Here is a 20,671-nt window from a genome sequence, read left to right as displayed (position 1 = left end):
AGGAGGGCGTTAAGCAGGAGAAAGGCAGAAGAAACAATAGTGGGGAAGCCAGGAACAGGGGGAAACAGATGTTGGTCCAGAGACCAGCCAGGACAAGGGCCCACGACGGAGTCAAAGGAGCCATGGTGAAGAAGGCCTTGACGATACCCTAGGTATGACTGACAGAGATGGAGCAGATGGAAGAGGAGTCAAAGACAAGTCTGGTGGAGCCAGTGAAATGACGGGTCATGCTGGAGATGAGGGAGCTAGGAGCCAAGGTGGAGCCGATGGGTCGAAAGACTGGGGTGGAGTCCAGGACTCGGAGGCTGGAGGCAGAGACAGGGGATCCTCATGCCTAGGCCGAGCTGGAGACTGGAAGTCCCGAGGCAGATCAGAGCGCCCAGATGGTGCAGACTGAGGGTGAGCTGAGGGTCTGACAGGTACCAGTAGAGATAGGACTGGGGAACTGGCTGGTTTTAGGGGAGGAGGTGGAAGAGGGAGGCTGGGAGGGAACACAGGAGAACAGGGGCTGGACGGAACCAGCAGAGACAAAGGAGACATAGGATACTTAGGAGCACTGGGTAGTAACTCCCAAAACCAGTCTATTAAGTCCTCTAGAAAAACATCCATTAGTTCCTCGAAATACTGTCCAGTGACCAGTAGCAGCTCACCTTCAGTGGCGGGAAAGTGGGCGGGGCTTCCCTCCAAGCTCTCAATCTCCAGAAGCTTTGTTGCCAGCTCACGCCCATGGTTAGAAGACTCTCAAGGCTCAGGCTCTGGTGTAATGATCTGCTCAGTCACAGGTTTCTGTACTGGCTCATAATACTTCCATGTATCGGGGTGATGGATGGCTGGCCTCTGGTTTGGGAGTGGGGCTGGAAATGTTCTCATCAGCCGTGGAGATGGAGAAATACAGTTATTCTCCAGCATCCACTTTACAATGCTTCAAAACTGTCCATGTGACCATCTGCTGGAATGCGGCAGGTGCCTTGGACCGCTCACTCAGGCTGGCGAGGTAAAAAACAAAGCAAGCGATTAGGGTAATGAGTCACGGACACAAGGTGTAAAAGGTCCAGTGTGTAGTCTTTCAGCAGACACTCATGCTGCTTCAGGCATAGCAGGGCCACAAAAGAAACAAAAAATTTAAATTAAAAATAAAACCTGTAGTTGGTCCATTCTTCTGTCACTCGTTGGTGATACAAACTGCAAATCTTTTAATCAGATAAATCCAGGAGAACAGGCACATAAACCAACTTAATATAGACGGGGAACAGATGAAGATTAAGGGAGAACTGACAATTTACAGTATAAGCATGAACCAAACAAAGGGAACTAATGAGATGATTAACAGACAACAGGTGACCTGAATGATATGATCATGTGACTCAGGAAAACTAGGTCACAATGGAGAGAAAAGAAATCAAGGAATACATGTAGCATACATACGTAAATACTGTACATACATACAAATAAAAAACAAATTTCATAGGACACTAATACTGTAATTTATTTTATAGATTGTTAAATTAATTAGAATAACAAAAGTCATATTTGGAACAATACGAGGGTTTCATCTGTCTCTTGAAGGGCCCTTTTCACTATTTAAAGCTAGCTGTGCTAACTGTTGTGCTATATGACACAAGAAACAAAGTAGAGGGAGATGTCGATAAATCAGTTGAATTGTTCTTCATAGTTCCACTATATTAAATGAATCTTATTTGTTGTCATTGTGTGTTGTTGGCTGCCTCAATGATCGCAAATTACTCTGACATGACATAGTGACCTTTATCATTGTTTTTTCTACCCCACCCCTCCTCTTCCTCCAGGCCCAGATGATGGGGATGATGACAGAGTACTATCACTACATCTTCACCACTCTGGTAATGTAACTGCAGTACTAACAGCAAATTGAATGTCATTTGTTCTTGTGCTGCTCCCACTTTATTTTTTTTTGATGAATGGCTTTTAATTGCAGATTAGTTTTGGATTCAGTCTGCAATATAAATTTCACTTGACAAAACAGACTTAATGGAATTTCCGCCACCCCGGTATAAACATTAGCCCTTCCCTCAAGCTCAGATCAAAAAAATGTCTTTAAAAAGTCTTTACAAAGGCTACAAAGTGATTGACAACTGTGTTCCACCTCTGGATTTTGAAGCTCAGAAATTGCAAATCACTGTTTTTAGAGATTTCCTCACAGTCTCGCTAATATAATTTCCCTTCAACCCATTTTGGAGCTGAGCTAATATATATATATATATATATATATATATATATATATATATATATATATATATATTATATATATATATATATATATATATATATATATATATATATATATATATATATATATATATATATATATATATATATATATTAAAGGCTTTTATGTACTTATTTAATTATTTAAACTTAGACTTTGAGTTTGAGTGTCCTTGTAATGTGCAGTATATGTCAAGCATCTGAGTTATGAGTGAGGTTTACTAATTCTTGCTAAAGGCTTGATTGTTACCTAACACACTGAAAACTAATCAACTGTGTGTTTTCATTAGATCATTAAACATTTGTCTGCCCATGTGGATTGATCGATGATGTTTTCACACATTTATCATTTGTTATGATAAATAGACCATAGCAGTCACCCAGAGGAGATACGCAAGTTGAATTTCACTGGAAGATGATGCAAATGAATGTACTCCATACGTAATGTACTCTTTTTAGTAAATGTAGTTACCTATCTGTCAGTCACTGCGAGTTATGTTGTGACTACATAGGGGATTTACTTGAGAGCCCCGATCCACTCTGTCTTTAAGAGAAAATGCCAAAGAAATTTGGCTACTGGTTTTTGCATGCCTGAGCCACTCCCCATGCATACGGGTATAAATTGGCAACAGGTGCATCCACTCATCCACTTTTGGCTTCAGAGCCGAGTAGGTGAATGATTTCTTCTCCACAAAGCCTTTTCATTCTGACGGGAAGAAAAAAAGCTGGTCCTGGTAGGCGTTATGGCACAAACAGCGTTGTCCCTGTTGAATCAGTGATTCCCCTGGGTGCTTCAACTAAATGTGTTGCCTCCAACGCCTCCTATCACGTGCAGCCAAGAGATCACAGCTTGGGGAAATTCTGCCTTTCCACTTATCTCTGGCCAGTCCCTCCGGGGACATGGGGAATGCTGCTGTGATGAGCCAGGACGTGATGCCTTCTGTGCCATCTAAAATGACTTCTCACCACTGCAGGTATGTCAATTGGCCCTTTGGTGCTACTTGCATGGAGTTTGTAAGCATGGCATGTACTGCCCAACCTGTCTTGTTGGCTTATTCGGACAGTTTGACTCAGCTACTTGATTCAGTTTGCCAGGTGTGTCCCCAGGTTCAGCGGCGTTCTCGAGACCTCGGTTGCAGCTCGAGATGCTCCAGTCCTGCACAACAAGATTTCTGTCCGACTGCAGAAGGATGCAATTGAGCCTGTCTCTCCAGCTGAGATGAGTCAGGGTTTTACAGCCCTTACTTCATAGTGCCCAAGAAAGGCAGTGGCCTTCAGCCAATCATAGATCTGCGCATCTTGAATCTTTTTTGCAGTGATCGACCTGCAGGATGATTACTTTGATGTTTTGATTCTTCCTCAACACAGGACGTTCCTACAGTTTGCATTTGAGGGTTGGGTGTGGCAGCACAGGGTTCACCCCTTTGGGCTGTCCCTGTCCTCAGGGCAGAGGACTCCCTTGCCCTAGTATGGGAAGGGGACTTCAGGACCCTTAACTACTTTGATGACTGGCTCCTCATGACCTGGTCATGAAAGCGGTTGTGCGATTACAGGGACCTGGTGCTCCAGCACCTCAAGCAGATGGGGCTTTGGGTCAGCTGGGAAAAGAGCAAACTCTCCCCTGTGCAGACAATCACTTTTCTTGGTATGCCGTTAGACTCTGCGTGTCTGACCAATGAGCGTGCTTTGCCAGTGCTGAACTGCCTTAGTTCCTGTTTGCAGTGCATCCGGCCTTGTGGCAGTTCCGGCTACTGCTGCAAGACAAGCACGTGTTGGTCCGCACAGGAAAACATTGCAGCTGTCTCATACATCAACCAGCAGGGAGGTCTCTCTAGTCGCATGTCACAGCTCGCCTATGATCTCCTCCTCTGAAGTCAGACGCAGCTCAAGCCTCTGTGCGCCATCTACATTTTATAGGAGCTCAATCAAGCAGCCGACGCGCTCTCATGACAGCTCACGTTCCCCAGAGAATGGCAACTCCATCCTGAGATGGTCTGGCTGTTCAGGAGTCGATTCAGGAAAGCCCACGTAGACCTGTTTGCGTCCCACAAGTCCTCCCACTGCCAGCCCTCTCTGCATGGACACACTGGCACACAGCTGGCCTCGAGCTCTACCCAAATATGCGTTCCCCTCATAATGTTCAAACTGACAAATTCCATGGCATTTCACACTATATAGTAAATTACGTTTTTATGAATAGACTCCAGGGTCAGCAGGGTGACATCACATCACAGGGTCTCTCTTTCTCTCTCTCTGTAGCGTATGTGTCCAGATGCATTCTCCGGTACTGAAATTTGACACCGAATGCTTTAACGTGAATCTGTAATTAAATTCAATTAAATTCAAGTTTATTTGTATAGCGCTTTTTACAATACAAGTCGTTACAAAGCAACTTTACTGAAAATTATGTTTCTACAATATTTAGTAGTAGCTTATAAGAGGTGACTGTCAGTTTGTGCACGTATGACAGGATTTTTTAGAAAAAATAATACAAGATGTTGTCAGCCAGACGATTAACATTATTAATATTATTAATAATTAATTATTATTATATGATGTAGTCACACTTGTAGCAATATTACTCAGTAGTACCGATGCAGTTCGGTCGGTACCCTTAAAAGTACAGAGTTCGGTACCTAACCCTACTTCTCACACAGACACTGTGCAAATTTCAGGGAGGACATGGAATAGGTCTTTCTGGTTGTGCCTTACTGGCCCACCAGGACCTGGTTTTCAGAACCCATGCTTCTCGTGACAGCCCCTCCCTGTTGCCTCCCTCTAGGGAAGGACTATCTTTCTCCAGGGCTCAGCACCATATGGCACCCTTAAGTGACCTGCCAACAGTGGTGGTAGACAGCATCACTCAGGTTAGAGCTCCCTCTAAGAGGCAAGCATATGCACTGAAGAGGAACCGGTCCATGAACTGGTGTTCTTTTCACCAAGAAGACCCCCAGATATGAGCAACTGGAGCAGTGCTTTCTTTTCCGCAAGAAAGTTGGAGCATAGGCTGTCACCCTTTGCATTGAAAGTGTATGTGGCTGCTATCACAGCACATCATGAAGCAGTGGACAGCCGGTCCCTGGGAAAGCACAATCTCATCATCAGGTTCCTGAGGGGTGCCAGAAGGTTAAATCCTCCTAGGCCACCCCTAGTGCCATCCTGGGATTTCTCTATTGGCCTGATTGGCCTTCAGAGGGTTCCCTTTTAGCCACTGTTTCAGTTGAGCAAAGCATTTTAAGTGAGTGAAGAGTGCCTTGTGTTCAGGCCAGCCTACTCCTACGTTGTCCTGAGACCATAGCCTGGATATATACCCAAGGTTCCAACCACACCTTTTCTTGGCTGGTGTCATGGCCTGGGTCAGTCCATATTAGTGTCTCCACATGACACATCACTACGGCTAGGATGTGGCCACTGTAGCGCCCTTCTCTGGAAGGCTAGTTTTCCCATAGTTACTGCCAAGCTGTAAACAACAAACAGGAAAGGTGTGAAATCCCTTCTCTTAAGAAAATATTTTATGTGATAGGAACTGTGGCATGATGCAGCGATGTACTCACTTTTTGGTCCCTGCAAGCGCCAGGGTCAGTGAATTTGTGCAGGGGCTTTGGGAAGGTTATGACCTTTGCATAGCATTTGTCTGTTATGACCTTTGCATAGCATTTGTCTGACACGCGGCTACTCAACATTTGCAATACCACAGGGTTGTGATCGGGTTCAGGTTGTGGCAATTTTCATATTGTGGCATTTTCCATGGACCCCCTATTTTGTCAAAATATAACTCAAAGTTACTATCAGTTTGGGATCGTCTCGGTAACATACATAACCCTCCTTCCCTGATGGAGGAAACAGAAACGTTATGTCCCCATGCCGCAACACTGAACCATCGTTGGTTACAAGGCACACATTCTTGGCTCCTCAGCATAAAACCTGAATGAGTGGATGCCCTTGTCACCTATTTATACCTGTATGCGAGTGGCTCAGGCATGCAAAATCCAATAGCCAAATTTTAATTTAAATTAAATTTTCTCTTAACCCTCTGGAGTCGATAAACGCATACACGCGTTATGAGGCATTTTCTCCTGATAACCCCGGAAATAACTTTTAGTTTTGATTGTACCGATAAGAGCAAAACATCAATCGAATCTGTAAAGGGTCTACTTTTTTTGTATACAGACACAATAAAAACAAAACTTTGTGCATTTATAAAATAAAGATAACAAACAAGGTGTGCTGTCTGCAGCCTTTGTCTGTGGTGATCCTCATTTAGACACGCGTCATTAAAATGAACTAACTCAGTGAATATTCAACGAAGAGACATGAGAGATATATCTATAGAAAGCTTGACATGTCTACTTTTAAACTAAATAAGTGCTGCCAAAAACAAATATTCCGTGATAAAGTAATCCATATGAAAACAACGCAATATCCGTTTTTTATGTCTCCCTTCATTATCTTCTAATGAGACCATGCCCCTGTGCTGAACACGCTATTCAGATTATAATGTTTCACTGAAGCACGTGGCTTGAATACACCCACACAACAGAAGACAACACAGCGAGACTGTTCTTCAAGTTTTTTTATTTTACTGTTTGCTTCGCGATGAGAGGAATAAGACATAATTCACCCCAAAAAGATGTGATTTGGACCTCAGGATTTGAGGCTCATTATGCAGCTCATTATGTAGGTCTTTGTCTTCTCAGGTGTAAATCACAATGATATTCATGATAGTTGACACCTACTCGCATATGACTTTTATCAACAAAGTGTCTTCGAAAATTTTAATCAATATATTGTTTCCTGTGAGTGAGTAAACACGATGATATGGCCTTATTCAGGTGATTTAACATTTTTAGTTTTTCACTAACCACGCATACATTTTTTTTTTTTTCTCACACAATCATGTACATACATGCTGCTCACATATTATTATAGCCAAGTTTGTGCTGATTACAGTGAGATTAGACAGTAGCCATTTAGATGTTTATAAGAAACTGTAAAAAAGCACAAATGTCAGGGCATGTCAAAACTTCTCCAGGCCCCAAAAAATTACCCTTAGACCTCAGAGAGTTAAAGTCAGAATGTATTGAGCCTCTCAAGTAAACCCCCTATGTCATCACAACATAATGTCTCTGTTCTCTCCATCGGGGAACAATGGTTAGGTATGTAACAGAGACGGTATTTGTGCATAAAATATGGTTCTATAATATGCATTTATATATGATTGCACAAAACCTGAAACACACAGCAAATGTGTATAAATGTGTTTATTTCATTTATTTATTTATTTGCTAAAGATGTGGATTTGTCAAAACATTTAGGCAGTTTAGCTATTTAAACTAAGTGTAAAAATAGTGGTAGATAAGTGTTTACTCCAATTATAAATAACATCTTGTTCTCACAAAATGCAAATTGTTATGGATGTTATTCAGTGTAAACAGGAGTAACATAGTGTGTACCGAAGGTACCCGAAAGGACATTTTAAAGGAACTGTTTCTGTTAGAAGTGTCATAAATAATCAAACATTGAATTCAGATCTAATTATTTTATATGCAAAATAAAGTTAATATATGCAACTTTTAGTTTTGAAAAAAAGTGTTTGAGACAGTGCTATAGCAGATTAAATTTGGTCTGTCCAAAGCACCTTTTGCTTTAGGATTTCTAAATGGACTGTGATTTTCCAGTAGGTGGCGGCAAGTATCCTTATAAGTGAGTCATGAATCATTCATGCAACCAATTAATTCAAATATGTAGATTCATTCAGAAGTGAAGCATGCTGTGTTGCAGTGCAATGCTGTGTGTTTGTTTTGAGTTGTTTGGAACTTTTGTTAAAGGAGCAAAATCTGATAAACTGGCAATATGGTGTCATGTAAGCTACTTTCTAAATCTCTGAAGTAAGGAAGCTTTACAGTCCACACATGAATAATTTTGTGACAATCCTTCCTTGCATACTTCCTTGCGAACTGTTTGTATGTTTGTATGCCCTTGTAACACAATGGACAGCATACAAGTCTCAAGTTAAATGTCAAAACCTTATATTTTGATAACCTTCACGATTTGCCTTGTATTATGAGATGCTTTCCAAATTCCACAATCAGTGTCAACTTATCTGTCTTTCATGTAGTTTACAACATTCACCGTATATTAAATGATTATTGTACTAACACTCTAAATATCCTTTCTGCTGCTGGAGTTTTGTTGTGGACTAACAACGATGTTGGATTTACATGATATAATTTTGCTAAGACCTCCTCATCTAAGACATAATGAAATGAACAGTGCATCTATTTTTGTAATGATATTTTCTACAATAATCCAACTAGAATCCCACTACATTATAAGCATCTGAGCATCAATCATCTCTTATACGCTAATCCCGCACTAATAGAGTAAATCATGAAGATATAAAGAAGCCATAAAACAGGCTTCCATCGTAACATCTACATTTATCGAGAAATCATTTACGGTATAGTTCAGAAAGTGCTGTTTCCTGGGGAAAACAGTTTTCTGTATGTGTTTTTTATGCTTCTCTCCGAACAGTTCCAGACCCACAGGGTGTTAATGAAATAGTCTGTTATGTTCTACCACATTTCTTCGCCGCCCCCACCTTCCCAACATGTTTGGCAATATGTAGGATGGTACAAGAAACAGAGCGACTGTTCTCAGAATAACATTCCAGACAATAGCATGCATAGTGTGGGTGTGTGTTGGTATTGTTCTAGAGCGTTAATTAGCCTCAGCATATTACGGGAAGTTCTTTCAATGAACACCGTCTTGCTCATTTTGCCATTCATTCGCAGATTTACAGAACCCTGTGTTAGATGGCTGTGCATTTTGCTTTGACCTCGTAAGACAAAAAAATCTTGATTAATTTAGACTTAAATCTTAATGCTATTTTCCACCCAGGCAATTTCATTTTTCAGAGTGTTTCAGCCCACATCATTGAATTGAGAATGTGAAATTTGGATCCTTTTAGAAGAATTTACACTGTTAAAATCATTGAATGCACAGACATACTGATACATTTCAGTGTCAGGTCGACATTCAGAGTGGTGTTTTAAGTGTTTAAGGTTCAATACGCTGGATGGGAGCAATGAAGACTGGATTACAGAGGAAATAACTGTTTCAATCAGCTATTGTGCGAATGACTCCTGGCTCACTGTCTATGATATCATACATGCTGGCACAGGGGTGTATGTCCTACTATGCTTCATCTGGCTGTACCCAGGCGGCCTGGAAAGCACGGTATTATCCTTAATCTTTTATTTTTGTTCTGTTTATCTTTTTTTTTTTTTTTTTTTTTTTTTTACCCTCTGTCTATCTGCTACTTTTATTAGGGGACAAAGAGACAAGAAGGCTCTCACCCAGCAACAGTGAAGCTCGATTTAGGCCGGTTAATTGAGATCTTTTCTCTCTTTTGCTCTTCCTCTAGGATCTCATGGCCATAAACCTGGAGCCGTACCGCTTCTGTGGTGTCAATATGACTGGCTTCCGCATCCTAAACGTGGACAATCCTCAGGTTGCCTCCATTGTGGAGAAGTGGTCCCTTGAGAGGCAGATTCCCCCAAAACCAGATTCCGGTCTCCTGGAAGGGATCATGACGGTATGCTTCCATTTTCTCCCTGAATTCACTGCCAGCTAACCCAAAAAGGAATGGCAAATTTAACAATGGCACAAAAGCTTTGAATAGGTTCCACTTTCACTGTGACCAATGTAATCCACAGCCATACTTATTTAGTTAATCCATACTCTTAAAAATAAATAACCTTTAAAAGAGCTACTTATTTCTTAATATATTCTGTGAGCTATTTCACATGGATTTTGTGTCTGTAATAATAATAATTGCCATGGTTGAGATTTAAATAGTGTATATTTGCTAGGTAATATAATCTTTTAGACTGCAGAAGTTCAGATTTAATAATCCCAAATGGTATGCCTCATGCACACTGCCATTGTTGAATACCTTAATATCATAAAGACTGGTTTCAACTGTATGGCTTCTGTGAATATCTATTAATCTATTTCACAGTAGTTCAAATACTCCTACACTGTTCTGTAGAATTTCTGATTATTTTAATGTAGAGGAGTACTGTTATTACAGGGGGAAAAAAGCATTCAGGTCTACCGTTTACTCTAAATTGACTGTACGTGAATATCAATGTGTACTGCTTTATGTCTTTTGTGCAAGGTTGAAAACTCTGGCATACACATTAAATATGGTATTACTGGATCCGCAACAGCTAACTAGACTGATGTGAGGTATATAGTTCCTTCCACAAATGTGTGTTGAATGTTTTTAATACAGACCATTGCAACCACTCAGTTTAGTCAGTCCAACTACTGACTGAAAGTACTTTTCCATCTGGTCTAGTCTGTCTGGTTCCCAACATTCTCATTATAACCATCTCTCAAATCACAACAACTTTTTGCCTGGTTACAAGAAGCCTATGGCAAGGTCGATATCAAGGACATCTCAGTGAGCACTTGTCCTCCTTCCTGCGGACACGCTCGATCTAAAGTAGCTCACATTGCCTGAACAATGCACACTTCAAGCTCTCATCTCTCCGGAAGATTGTTACAGTAGGATGTGTTAGAGAATCGGCAAGTGGATGGTGTACCAGTTATTTTCTTGCTTTTTATCCATTGTCCAACGTGTTTGCAGAAAGAATCAGTCCAGTAGCTGTTGCTTTATGGTGTGATAATAACATAGCTGGAAAGTAACATTTTGTTGTCTATATTGAGTATTTTGGTTCTTGCTTGGGTCATGAGGGTCAGTGAACAAGAATGTGTTTCTCTCTGTGCATGTCAGTTCTCAAAAGTTATTTGTCAGGGGTGTTCAAATCTGCTCCTAAACGCCCAGCATCATAAAGATTTGCCCAACAAACCTGACAGGAATTTTTTTTTATTTTTTTATTTTTTTGTAATTCAAAAGACCTTGATTTCCTGGTTCAGGTGTGTTTTAAATTCAGGTTGGAGCTAAACTCTGCAGACAGTGACCGTCCAAGAGCACATTGGACAACCCTGGTATTTGTTAGAGGTAATTTTTTAAATGCATAGAAAGAAACTGACTGGAGAGGGCTGGAGACCATATACATTCAAGCCACAGTAGATGTTAAAGTTATTTGATGATTTGGGATTAAAATCCTTTGAGGGACAAGGTTTTATGCTGCCAGCATTGTTCCTGGAGTTGGTGGAGCTATATCTGCCATAATTCAATGTGAAAAATAAAACTTTTTAGCCTGCCATGTAGGGGAATACATTGTGAACTTTTTTTGAAAGATGCTCTTTGTCAACACTAAAAAGCAGACATATGTAACTCTGGTCTAAAAGGGTCAGCTCATTCTACAGAGTTTACAGATTTTAATCTCTCTAATCAAACAAAACTCTCTGTAATATCTGAGTTATCCTTATGGTTGGATTTATCAGGTGTGTTTGATTAGGGATGAAGCAGCCCTTTAAGACTTATGAAATGCACATAGTTTTACAATACAGTATTTTCAGTAATGCCATTGGACTGGCTCACTTAGTATCTTTTATTTCTGTTAATTTTGAGTTCATTTTACTACAACTAGATTTCAAAAAAGTTGGGACACTACAAATTGTGAAGAAAAAAAAACAGAATGCAATGATGCGAAAGTTTAAAATTTCTATATTTTATTCAGAATACAACATAGATGACATATCAAAAGTTTAAACTGAGAAAATGTATAATTTTAATGGACAAATTTAGTTGATTTTAAATTTGATGGCATCAACACATCTCAAAAAATTTGGGACAAGGCCATGTTTAGCACTGTTTGGCATCCCTTCTTCTTTTTATAACAGTCTGCAAACGTCTGGGGACTGAGGAGACAAGTTGCTCAAGTTTAGGAATAGGAATGTTGTCCCATTGTTGTCTAATACATGCTTCTAGTGGCTCAACTGTCTTAGGTCTTCTTTGTCGCATCTTCCTCTTCATGATGCACCAAATGTTTTCTATGGGTGAAAGATCTGGACTGCAGGCTGGCCATTTCAGTACCCGGATCCTTCTTCTACACAGCCATGATGTTGTCATTGATGCAGTATGTGGCCTGGCATTGTCAAGTTGGAAAATGCAAGGTCTCCCCTGAAAGAGATGACGTCTGGATGAGAGCATATGTTGTTCTAGAACTTGGATATACCTTTTAGCATTGATGGTGCTTTTCCAGATGTGTAAGCTGCCCATGCCACATGCACTCATGCAACCCCATACCATCAGAGATGCAGCTTCTGAACTGAGCGCTGATGACAACTTGGGTTGTCCTTGTCCCCTTTAGTCCGGATGACATGGCGTCCCAGTTATCCAAAAAGAACTTCAAATTTTGATTTGTCTGACCACAGAACAGTTTTCCACTTTGCCACAGTTCATTTTAAATGAGCCTTGGCCCAGAGAAAACGTCTGAGCTTCTGTTTAGATATGGCTTCTTTTTTGACCTATAGAGTTTTAGCCGGCCACGGCGAATGGCACGGTGAATTGTGTTCAGCGCAGTGGTGGACGAAGTACACAAATCAAGTACTTTAGTAAAAGTACAGATACGTATAGTAAAATATTACTCCAGTAAAAGTAAAAGTACTCCTTTTTCAATTTTACTCAAGTGAAAGTACAAAAGTACTCATTTTTTTATGTACTTAAGTAAAAAAGTACTGAAAGATAAGCGTTTGCAATTTTATATAAGCTACTTAATTTATTTTTATATTAGCACATATTTTTTATAATCCTACTGCTCAAATTACCTGGGATTTTCCAAAAATAACCACTATATGGAGTCAAGATGTATTTTTGTTGTTGATATGGACTACGCTGATGAGAGTAATGTTCACTGTGAAGCTTACACTGTGATGTACCTGAGAGAAAACAGAGATGACCATCTGATTTTCACCAGTAAGAACAAAATAATTTAAAGTTTGTTGTTTTACAGAATATCACAGTTATATATGACATGATAATAAGGCCTGAAGTTAGGAAGAACATTTTAAGGAAAATATAATTATATAATGATTTTTTCCTTCTCAAATCTTGTCTGTGGTGTAAAAACACCCCTGGCCAAACAGGCCAAATCTCTTCCCCTCTTTGATAATTACTGTAGTTAACATGTTCTGAACATCACATCCTTACTTTTGTCCCTAGATGTACGGTATATATATATATATATATATATATATATATATATATATATATATATATATATATATATAGGTGGTTGAAGAACAATATTTGGACATTATTTATAAAAATTACCTCCAGCAAGCTTGTTAGCTAGACAGTTAGCATCAGCTAACAATATTTACTTATTTTCAGTACGGTTATGAATACACATTCAAGTTTGTCCACTCGTCTTAATCCAAACAATATAACGTTACCGTTGATGAACAATATAAAACAGACATCACATAGGGCATGGTAGCATTTTAATAAAACTGTTAATATTATATTATAATATTATTTTATATAATCTGTGTTAGTTTAATGTTTTTTTTGTTTTTGTTTTTTTGTTTTTTTTTACCTAAAACACAGAGACGCTGATTGATGTGTCTGCATCGTCTGCACTCGAGCATTTCAGTGGGCTTAAATAGATCACTCTTTACAGCGGATTTATTTCCCAAAAAACTGACAATTTTGACCTAAATATGATTTTCAGTTACAATAATCAATCCTAAATTTCAACATTAATAACTTACTTTAGCAACATCAGACGCACGCGCGCTCACAAGATCTCCCGGTTCTTCTGTAGACTCGCACTAAACGGCTCATTTGAATCAGTGAGTGGTCGACTCCAGAACAGCTGCAATCCATAGACAGTAAGCTGCAATCGGATCATTCTAAATCGTAAACGAATCGTTTGGTACAATTTGCGATCCGATTTAAAGGTTTATTTTGAAAAGACTCAGTTCGTTCATGATGAATCAGACACCGCTTCTGTGTGTCGGAGCACATGATATATTATAGGGAGTAACGATATGTTTTATGAAATGTAGTGAAGTTAAAAGTACGATTTTATGCTTTGGAATGTAGTGAAGTAAAAGTAAAAGTTACTCAAAATAAAACTACTCCAGTAAAGTACAGATACTTGAAAAATGTACTTAAGTACAGTAACGAAGTAAAGCTACTCTGTTAATGTCCACCACTGGTTCAGCGACAATGTTTTCTGGAAGTATTCCTCAGCCCATGTTGTAATTTCCATTACAGTAGCATTCCTGTATGTGATGCATTGTCGTCTAAGGGCCCGAAGATCACGGGCATCCAATATGATTTTCCGGCCTTGACCCTTATGCACAGAGACTGTTCCAGATTGTCTGGATCTTTGGATGATGTTATGCAACGTAGATAATGATAACCTCAAACTCTTTGCAACTTTTCTATGAGAAACTCCTTTCTGATATTACTCCACTATTTTTCACCGCAGCATTGGGGGAATTGGTGATCCTCTGCCCATCTTGACTTCTGAGAGACAATGCCACTCTGAGAGGCTCTTTTTATACCCAATCATGTTGCCAATTGACCTAATACGTTGCAAATTTGTCCTCCAGATGTTCCTTATATGTACATTTAACTTTTCCAGCCTCTTATTGCTACCTGTCCCAACTTTTTTGGAATGTGTTGCTCTCATGAAATCCAAAATGAGCCAATATTTGGCATGACATTTCAAAATGTCTCACTTTCAACATTTGGTATATTATATATACTATATTGTAAATAAAATATAAGTTTATGAGATTTGTAAATTATTCCATTCCTTTTTTACTCACAATTTGTACAGTGTCCCAACTTTTTTGGAATCGGGTTTGTGTGTTTGGAGGTGTGTTTAAGGCATCTTATAAGTACATTTTCATAGTAGCGTATTCTGATGTAGGGCATCCTTAAGCTAGTTCATAAATTTGCATTTATTTTCCTGGATCATACATGCAAAGGGTATTCAGCATTTTCATTTGGTTTAGAGAGGTTTTAAAAAAAATGCTTTTGGCAGTATTTGAGCTTACAGTAGACAGGAAAACAGTGTTATGAAATGGTAGAGAAAACAAACTTAAGGAAGCAGTCTCTGACCGTCCTTAACATTTAGCTGTAGCCTGTTTGTTATAGACTGAGCGTGTCTCAATGAGAACTTGTGTTTGGATTTGGCTCAGAAAACTGACTTTGTCATGCAGAGATAGTGGAAAGAGATTAACTCCAGTCACAGTGGTTACAGATGCTGAAATGGTTGGAGGACAAAAATCTCTTGTTGCTCTCATGTGCTGTACTTGCTTGATGGACACTGCAGATTCCAGATTCCTATATCTTTATCCATCAAAATCAGAACTCTAACATATGAAAGATACGGTCCCATCAAATTATACAAAATGGTGGTATGACTCCTGACAGTTTTTAGAAAACTGTGGTATTTTATATATTGTAAAACATTTAGTATATATAAATTCAACAAATCTGCCACAGCTTCATAACCAAAGTCCCATTACTCCTCTAATATTATAATACAGTATATACATGACTTTGTTAATCTAATAACATTCAATATGGATATACCATATTTCTGCCAAAATGCCATGGTTAGTGTTAATAAATGTTACAGGAATGATAGTTTTTCCACGTGATAAATGTCCATAATAAATGTAAGTAATTTGTTGAACTTCTAACTGGATCATTCATGCCACAACGTTTCTGTTCAGTCTCAATCTTCTTTTCAAGTTCAGTCTGTTTTATTTGGCTTTAAATTACCAAAACATCTGGGGGTTATAACAGATAATTCTGTGCTGAATTCAATTGGTTCTCATTGGATCACATGATCAAGATCAGTCCACAAATAAACATACCTGCTCTGAGTTCAAATGAGTACTGCTGTTTTGTTCCACTTTTGGAGCATTTGCCTTTTGATGTTTCTCATCAAAAATGGCAGCCCAAAATCAAAGACAGTTGGGCAACTTTGTAGCTAACAAAATGCTAACAAAACTTAGTCACACCAGTATGAAGAAAGGTCATAAAATGTGACCATTAGTCGCAGTTTGAAGACGTGCAATCGGGAATCAATTCATACATTGGATTCTGATTTTATAGTACAAATATAGAAATAATTAGTTGTCATACAATTATTATTTAACGTTTAGACGTGTACTTCTAGCATTGTTGAGTTAAAGCAATGATGGATTACTATCATTACAAAGGCTAAGGAGTTATTTTCTACTTAGATTTTGATTTAAGTGTGCTAATGGTCCGGAGCAGTGGCCCAGTTTGCTGTTTGACAAGGTTGTCAACTGGCCAGGTCTTGCACTCCTCCCGCTTGTCAGATCATTTCAGCTGACATATCGCCCCCCTATTTATTCCAGACAGATGCTGCTCTGACGTACGACGCAGTCCACATCGTGTCGGTTTCTTACCAGCATGCGCCGCAGATGACTGTCAACTCATTGCAGTGTCATCGCCACAAACCCTGGAGGTTCGGAGGACGCTTCATGAGTTTCATTAAAGAGGTAATGACAATCGCTCATGGCAGTGCTGTCACAAACACTTCTGCTCTCCAAATACAATATATAAATATATAAGATATTGTTTAAATAACACATTTTCAGCTTCTTTGCTGAACACTTGTCTCTGATGCTTGTTTAAACTAATCATAAGAGGTTGTCTTTTTTTAAGTTTTTATCTGCATTATTTGTATACAGTGAAAAAAGATTTACAGTGACGTTATTTGTCAAATTATTAGCAAAAAAAAAAAAAAAAACATTTATAAATGCCAATTTAGTTATTGATTTTATTTTGATACGTAATGTCAGCCAAGGGTCCATAGAATTACTGCAGTGAGTCAGTGAAGACATTGCATATAACAATACAATGTTTTTTTGTTTTTTTTTATTGCATTACATAGCCAAATTCTTAAGTTATACAGAGAAAAGCAAGCTTTTATTTCTTAATAGTCGATAATCCAATACGGATTTTTTTTTTTTTTTTTTTTTTTTTGCTCGTTGATATCCTAGGGAGCAGGGTAGTATGTATATATGTATATATGACAATTTAATTAAAATATAGTAAAAACACATGCATAAGAATTGCTGAAATTGCTGAAATTATTTTATATCATATTTACTAAATTATATAATAGAAAATACGCAACCTAACGAAAAAAAAAGAAAAAAAAAGGTTAGAATTGCATGAACGGACTGTTACACAACAAGTACACTCATTTATCCATCCATTCATCTATATATTGATATATAGATATAGATATTATTTAATGCAGACTCATCTTTTTGAATTTTTTACCATAAAAAGTTTGCCTGTGGTATCTTTCTGTGAAATAAAGAACACTCGCTCTGATGTTTTCTTCTCAGTGACAGTCTTATACATTTAACTTTGACCTAAATGTCCAAATACCTTTTCCAAATAGTCATCAGTAAATATTTTTACTACTACTGATAAATACTGCATCATTATTCAGAGTCAATCTTTAGTTTTAATGCTGGATATTACCTGATAAACAATCACTATTCACCATCCACTTTAAATGCCTCATTTGCGTGCAGTAGATAAGTTGATTGTACCGAGTTTGCATTCGTACTATTCTGGCCCTGCACTACTAAACTCGCAGTGTTCCACTTTCTCATCACCGTGTGCTTCACACGCAAATGTGCTCGTCATAATCAGCTCTTATTTCAGCTCACAAGAGAGACTTTGATTGGGACTCATAATAGGCAGATTAGAGTTGTTGAACACAGCTCGGTGGAGCGGCGCATACGAGAGAAGAGCAAAATGAGGGCCGTAGAGTTGGCGTGGAGAGCATTGTCTTTCTTTGGCATAGCGGAGAACATGCGTTCCTGTGAAATGTCCTCGCTCCTGAACAAGAATGGAGGTGTTTCATTTGAAAGAGGTTATAGAGAGGGCTGGAGATCAGTATGTGTTGTTTGGGGGAGGAGCTCTGTGCTTAGGAAGGAATAGGGAGGAGGAGTTGCAATGTAATTTTTTCTGTGTCTCTAGAGATTTTTGCCAGTGAGATGGTCGTTAATTAGGACGGTCTTGGTCTTGGGGAAGATGTGTCTGAGGCACTGGGATGTAAAATGTAATTAAAAAGGAAATAGAAGCTGTGTGTGTGTGTGTGTGTGTGTGTGTGGTTATAAGGATGTATATTGGGGTGTGTGTGCAAGCACATGCGTACCATACTTGGACAAAATTCAGAACTAAAGAGACTCCTTTTCAGTTCATGAATGTGAATTTGAATGGATTTTGACAAACAACACAGGGTATTGAATCGGAAAATTAAGTTAAATCTAATTTTATATATTTTTTTGTTAATCAAAATTAATTTAATTAGTCCAATAAAACACAAAAACGCATCAAAAATAATTGAATGTGTCCTATTTCTCCCTATAGAAAATATTTTCCTCAACTTGTTTCATATATTTCTGTAAAGCAAGTTTAATGCTGTCAAAATATTGAATATATCATAACATCACAAAATATCAATATTTTTAGTTTATTATTATAACATATCAACATTATTTAAGTGTGCTAATAATAAATAAGGATCAGTAGATTCCAGTTTTCCCCTGTATTGTCAATTCTAGATAACTTTATTTTGGCTCATTTTGAAGACTTTGGGGTTAAATAGAGCATGCATTAACATGATATGGTAATGTGTTAAATATAATGAAGGCAAATTAAATACTAATTGTACTGTGGATGGCATTTCAGTGTTTAATATTAATATAATTTAATGTTTCTGAATATGCCCCATAAACATAACATAACATTCCTGACTAAGCTCATTTAAATAGGTTATCTCCTTACTTCAAATAGCATTTACTGTATATGGTGGCAGCAAAAATAACAGAAAATCCATTTTCTTAATTATTTATTTATTCATTTTCAGAAAATTATTATTATTATTATTATTATTTTTGCAAATTGTAATCAGAACTTCAGTTCTGCCTCCTGTGTTGATTTAACTTATATAAAAATTTGACAATTTAATTGAGATTGAAATAAGATTCTCAATTAAATTCTGAATATCGCAGAACCCTGGTGTTTTAATTGTTGAACCTCTCTCTTTGTTCTTTGAAGTCTCATTGGGATGGCTTGACGGGACGGCTGTGCTTCAACAGAACTACAGGTCTGCGCACGGACTTTGATCTTGACATTGTGAGCCTTAAGGAGGATGGCCTTCAAAAGGTAAACCACTAAACAAACACATAACAACTGTCTCAAATCAGACACAACATAGCTCGCAAACAAAGCACACATTGGATAATAATGCTTTTGCTGTGTCTTCATGCTTCTTTGCATAGCAGGAGGGATAAAATGATCAAAAGCTGTTTTCTTCTGCTAATGCTCGCCTGTTATACAGTGTGTAATAATTCACTTTTGTTTTGCATAGTCGATTATGCCAGAAACGTCCATGCAGCCTAAGTACAAATGCATTATTGAAAAGGATTATTTCTTCCTCCAAATAACCTTCTGATCTTGCAGTCTAGCATACTCAAACCTCTTGTACCTTGTCTCATTTGGTCACCATTGCTGTGCTAATAAAGAGCAATTTGTGTCTTACGTTTAATTTAGCTGCTAACAAGGAAGCAAATGAGGTGTTTAAACATACGAATAAGTTAGTGGATCATAAAGCAAATTGGATTAGTGTACAAAGTACTGTTAATTAAAAGCCTCCGTTAATGACCGGCTGAAGTTGCATATAGCATGCTTTTGTGCAGTAATGAGGTATGTAAGTGTAGCTGCTGAAGAAGTGTGAGTAGTGCAAAATTAGCACCACTGTTTTATTAGTTTTCACACTTTGTATACAAATTTAAATTACACAATGTGTGTAATTGGGGGATTTGAAGGCTTGACATCTGGCAACCACAACCATGAAAACTTGTGCAGGCTTGTTACCAATGCATGATAATGCAAATTACAAACTGAAATTAAACATTTTCGGGATACCCAGCGGGCACATATTGCAAACAATTATGCTTAATAAACTGAGAGAAGCAGGAATTATGATCACAAATAAAATAGGATTCATTGTGCAGCTCTACTGCACCAGTCACCTTCACAAAACTGTATTTTATCAACAACTCAAATTCAGGTGCACATGTAGCATGCAAGATGATAAAAGCCATAGTTATGTAGGAAAATCTAATGCATTTCCCACATATGTAACATGTTCTAGAAGTAGACATTCAGAGAGAGAGAGATAAAATGAGAGAGAATTAATCTGAATTTTAGATTTGAATTAGTAGGTTTTGAGAAGCCCAAGAAAGTCTTCTGTCGGCAGTGTGAATAAATAAGTGTGCCCTAATCACTTTTATTGAATTGAGTTAATTGCAGTCAATTTGCAATAATGGAACATCACCCTATAAAGTGGCGTAGCATATCATTTGAAACGTGCATCCCCCTGAATTTGAATATGTCAAGTCATATGCATATGTTAGGTTTTGCATT

At 38.2% G+C, this 20,671-nt stretch overlaps 1 protein-coding gene across 1 annotated transcript in view; it reads left to right on the top strand.

Moving 5' to 3' along the window:
* Nucleotides 1–20,671, top strand: part of grik3 (glutamate ionotropic receptor kainate type subunit 3) — a 132,023-nt gene that overhangs the window by 59,756 nt on the left and 51,596 nt on the right. Inside the window, exons 5-8 of the mRNA XM_026284710.1 lie at nt 1,806–1,859; nt 9,671–9,841; nt 16,573–16,716; nt 19,301–19,408. Of these exons, the coding sequence (XP_026140495.1) occupies nt 1,806–1,859; nt 9,671–9,841; nt 16,573–16,716; nt 19,301–19,408 (477 nt within the window). The remainder of the gene's footprint in view (nt 1–1,805; nt 1,860–9,670; nt 9,842–16,572; nt 16,717–19,300; nt 19,409–20,671) is intronic.

The sequence above is a fragment of the Carassius auratus genome, chromosome 16, assembly GCF_003368295.1.
Source record: "Carassius auratus strain Wakin chromosome 16, ASM336829v1, whole genome shotgun sequence".
Lineage (NCBI taxonomy): Eukaryota > Metazoa > Chordata > Actinopteri > Cypriniformes > Cyprinidae > Carassius > Carassius auratus.
The sequence above is the reverse complement of the archived record's forward strand: the minus strand, read 5'-3'. Positions and strand labels throughout refer to the sequence as shown.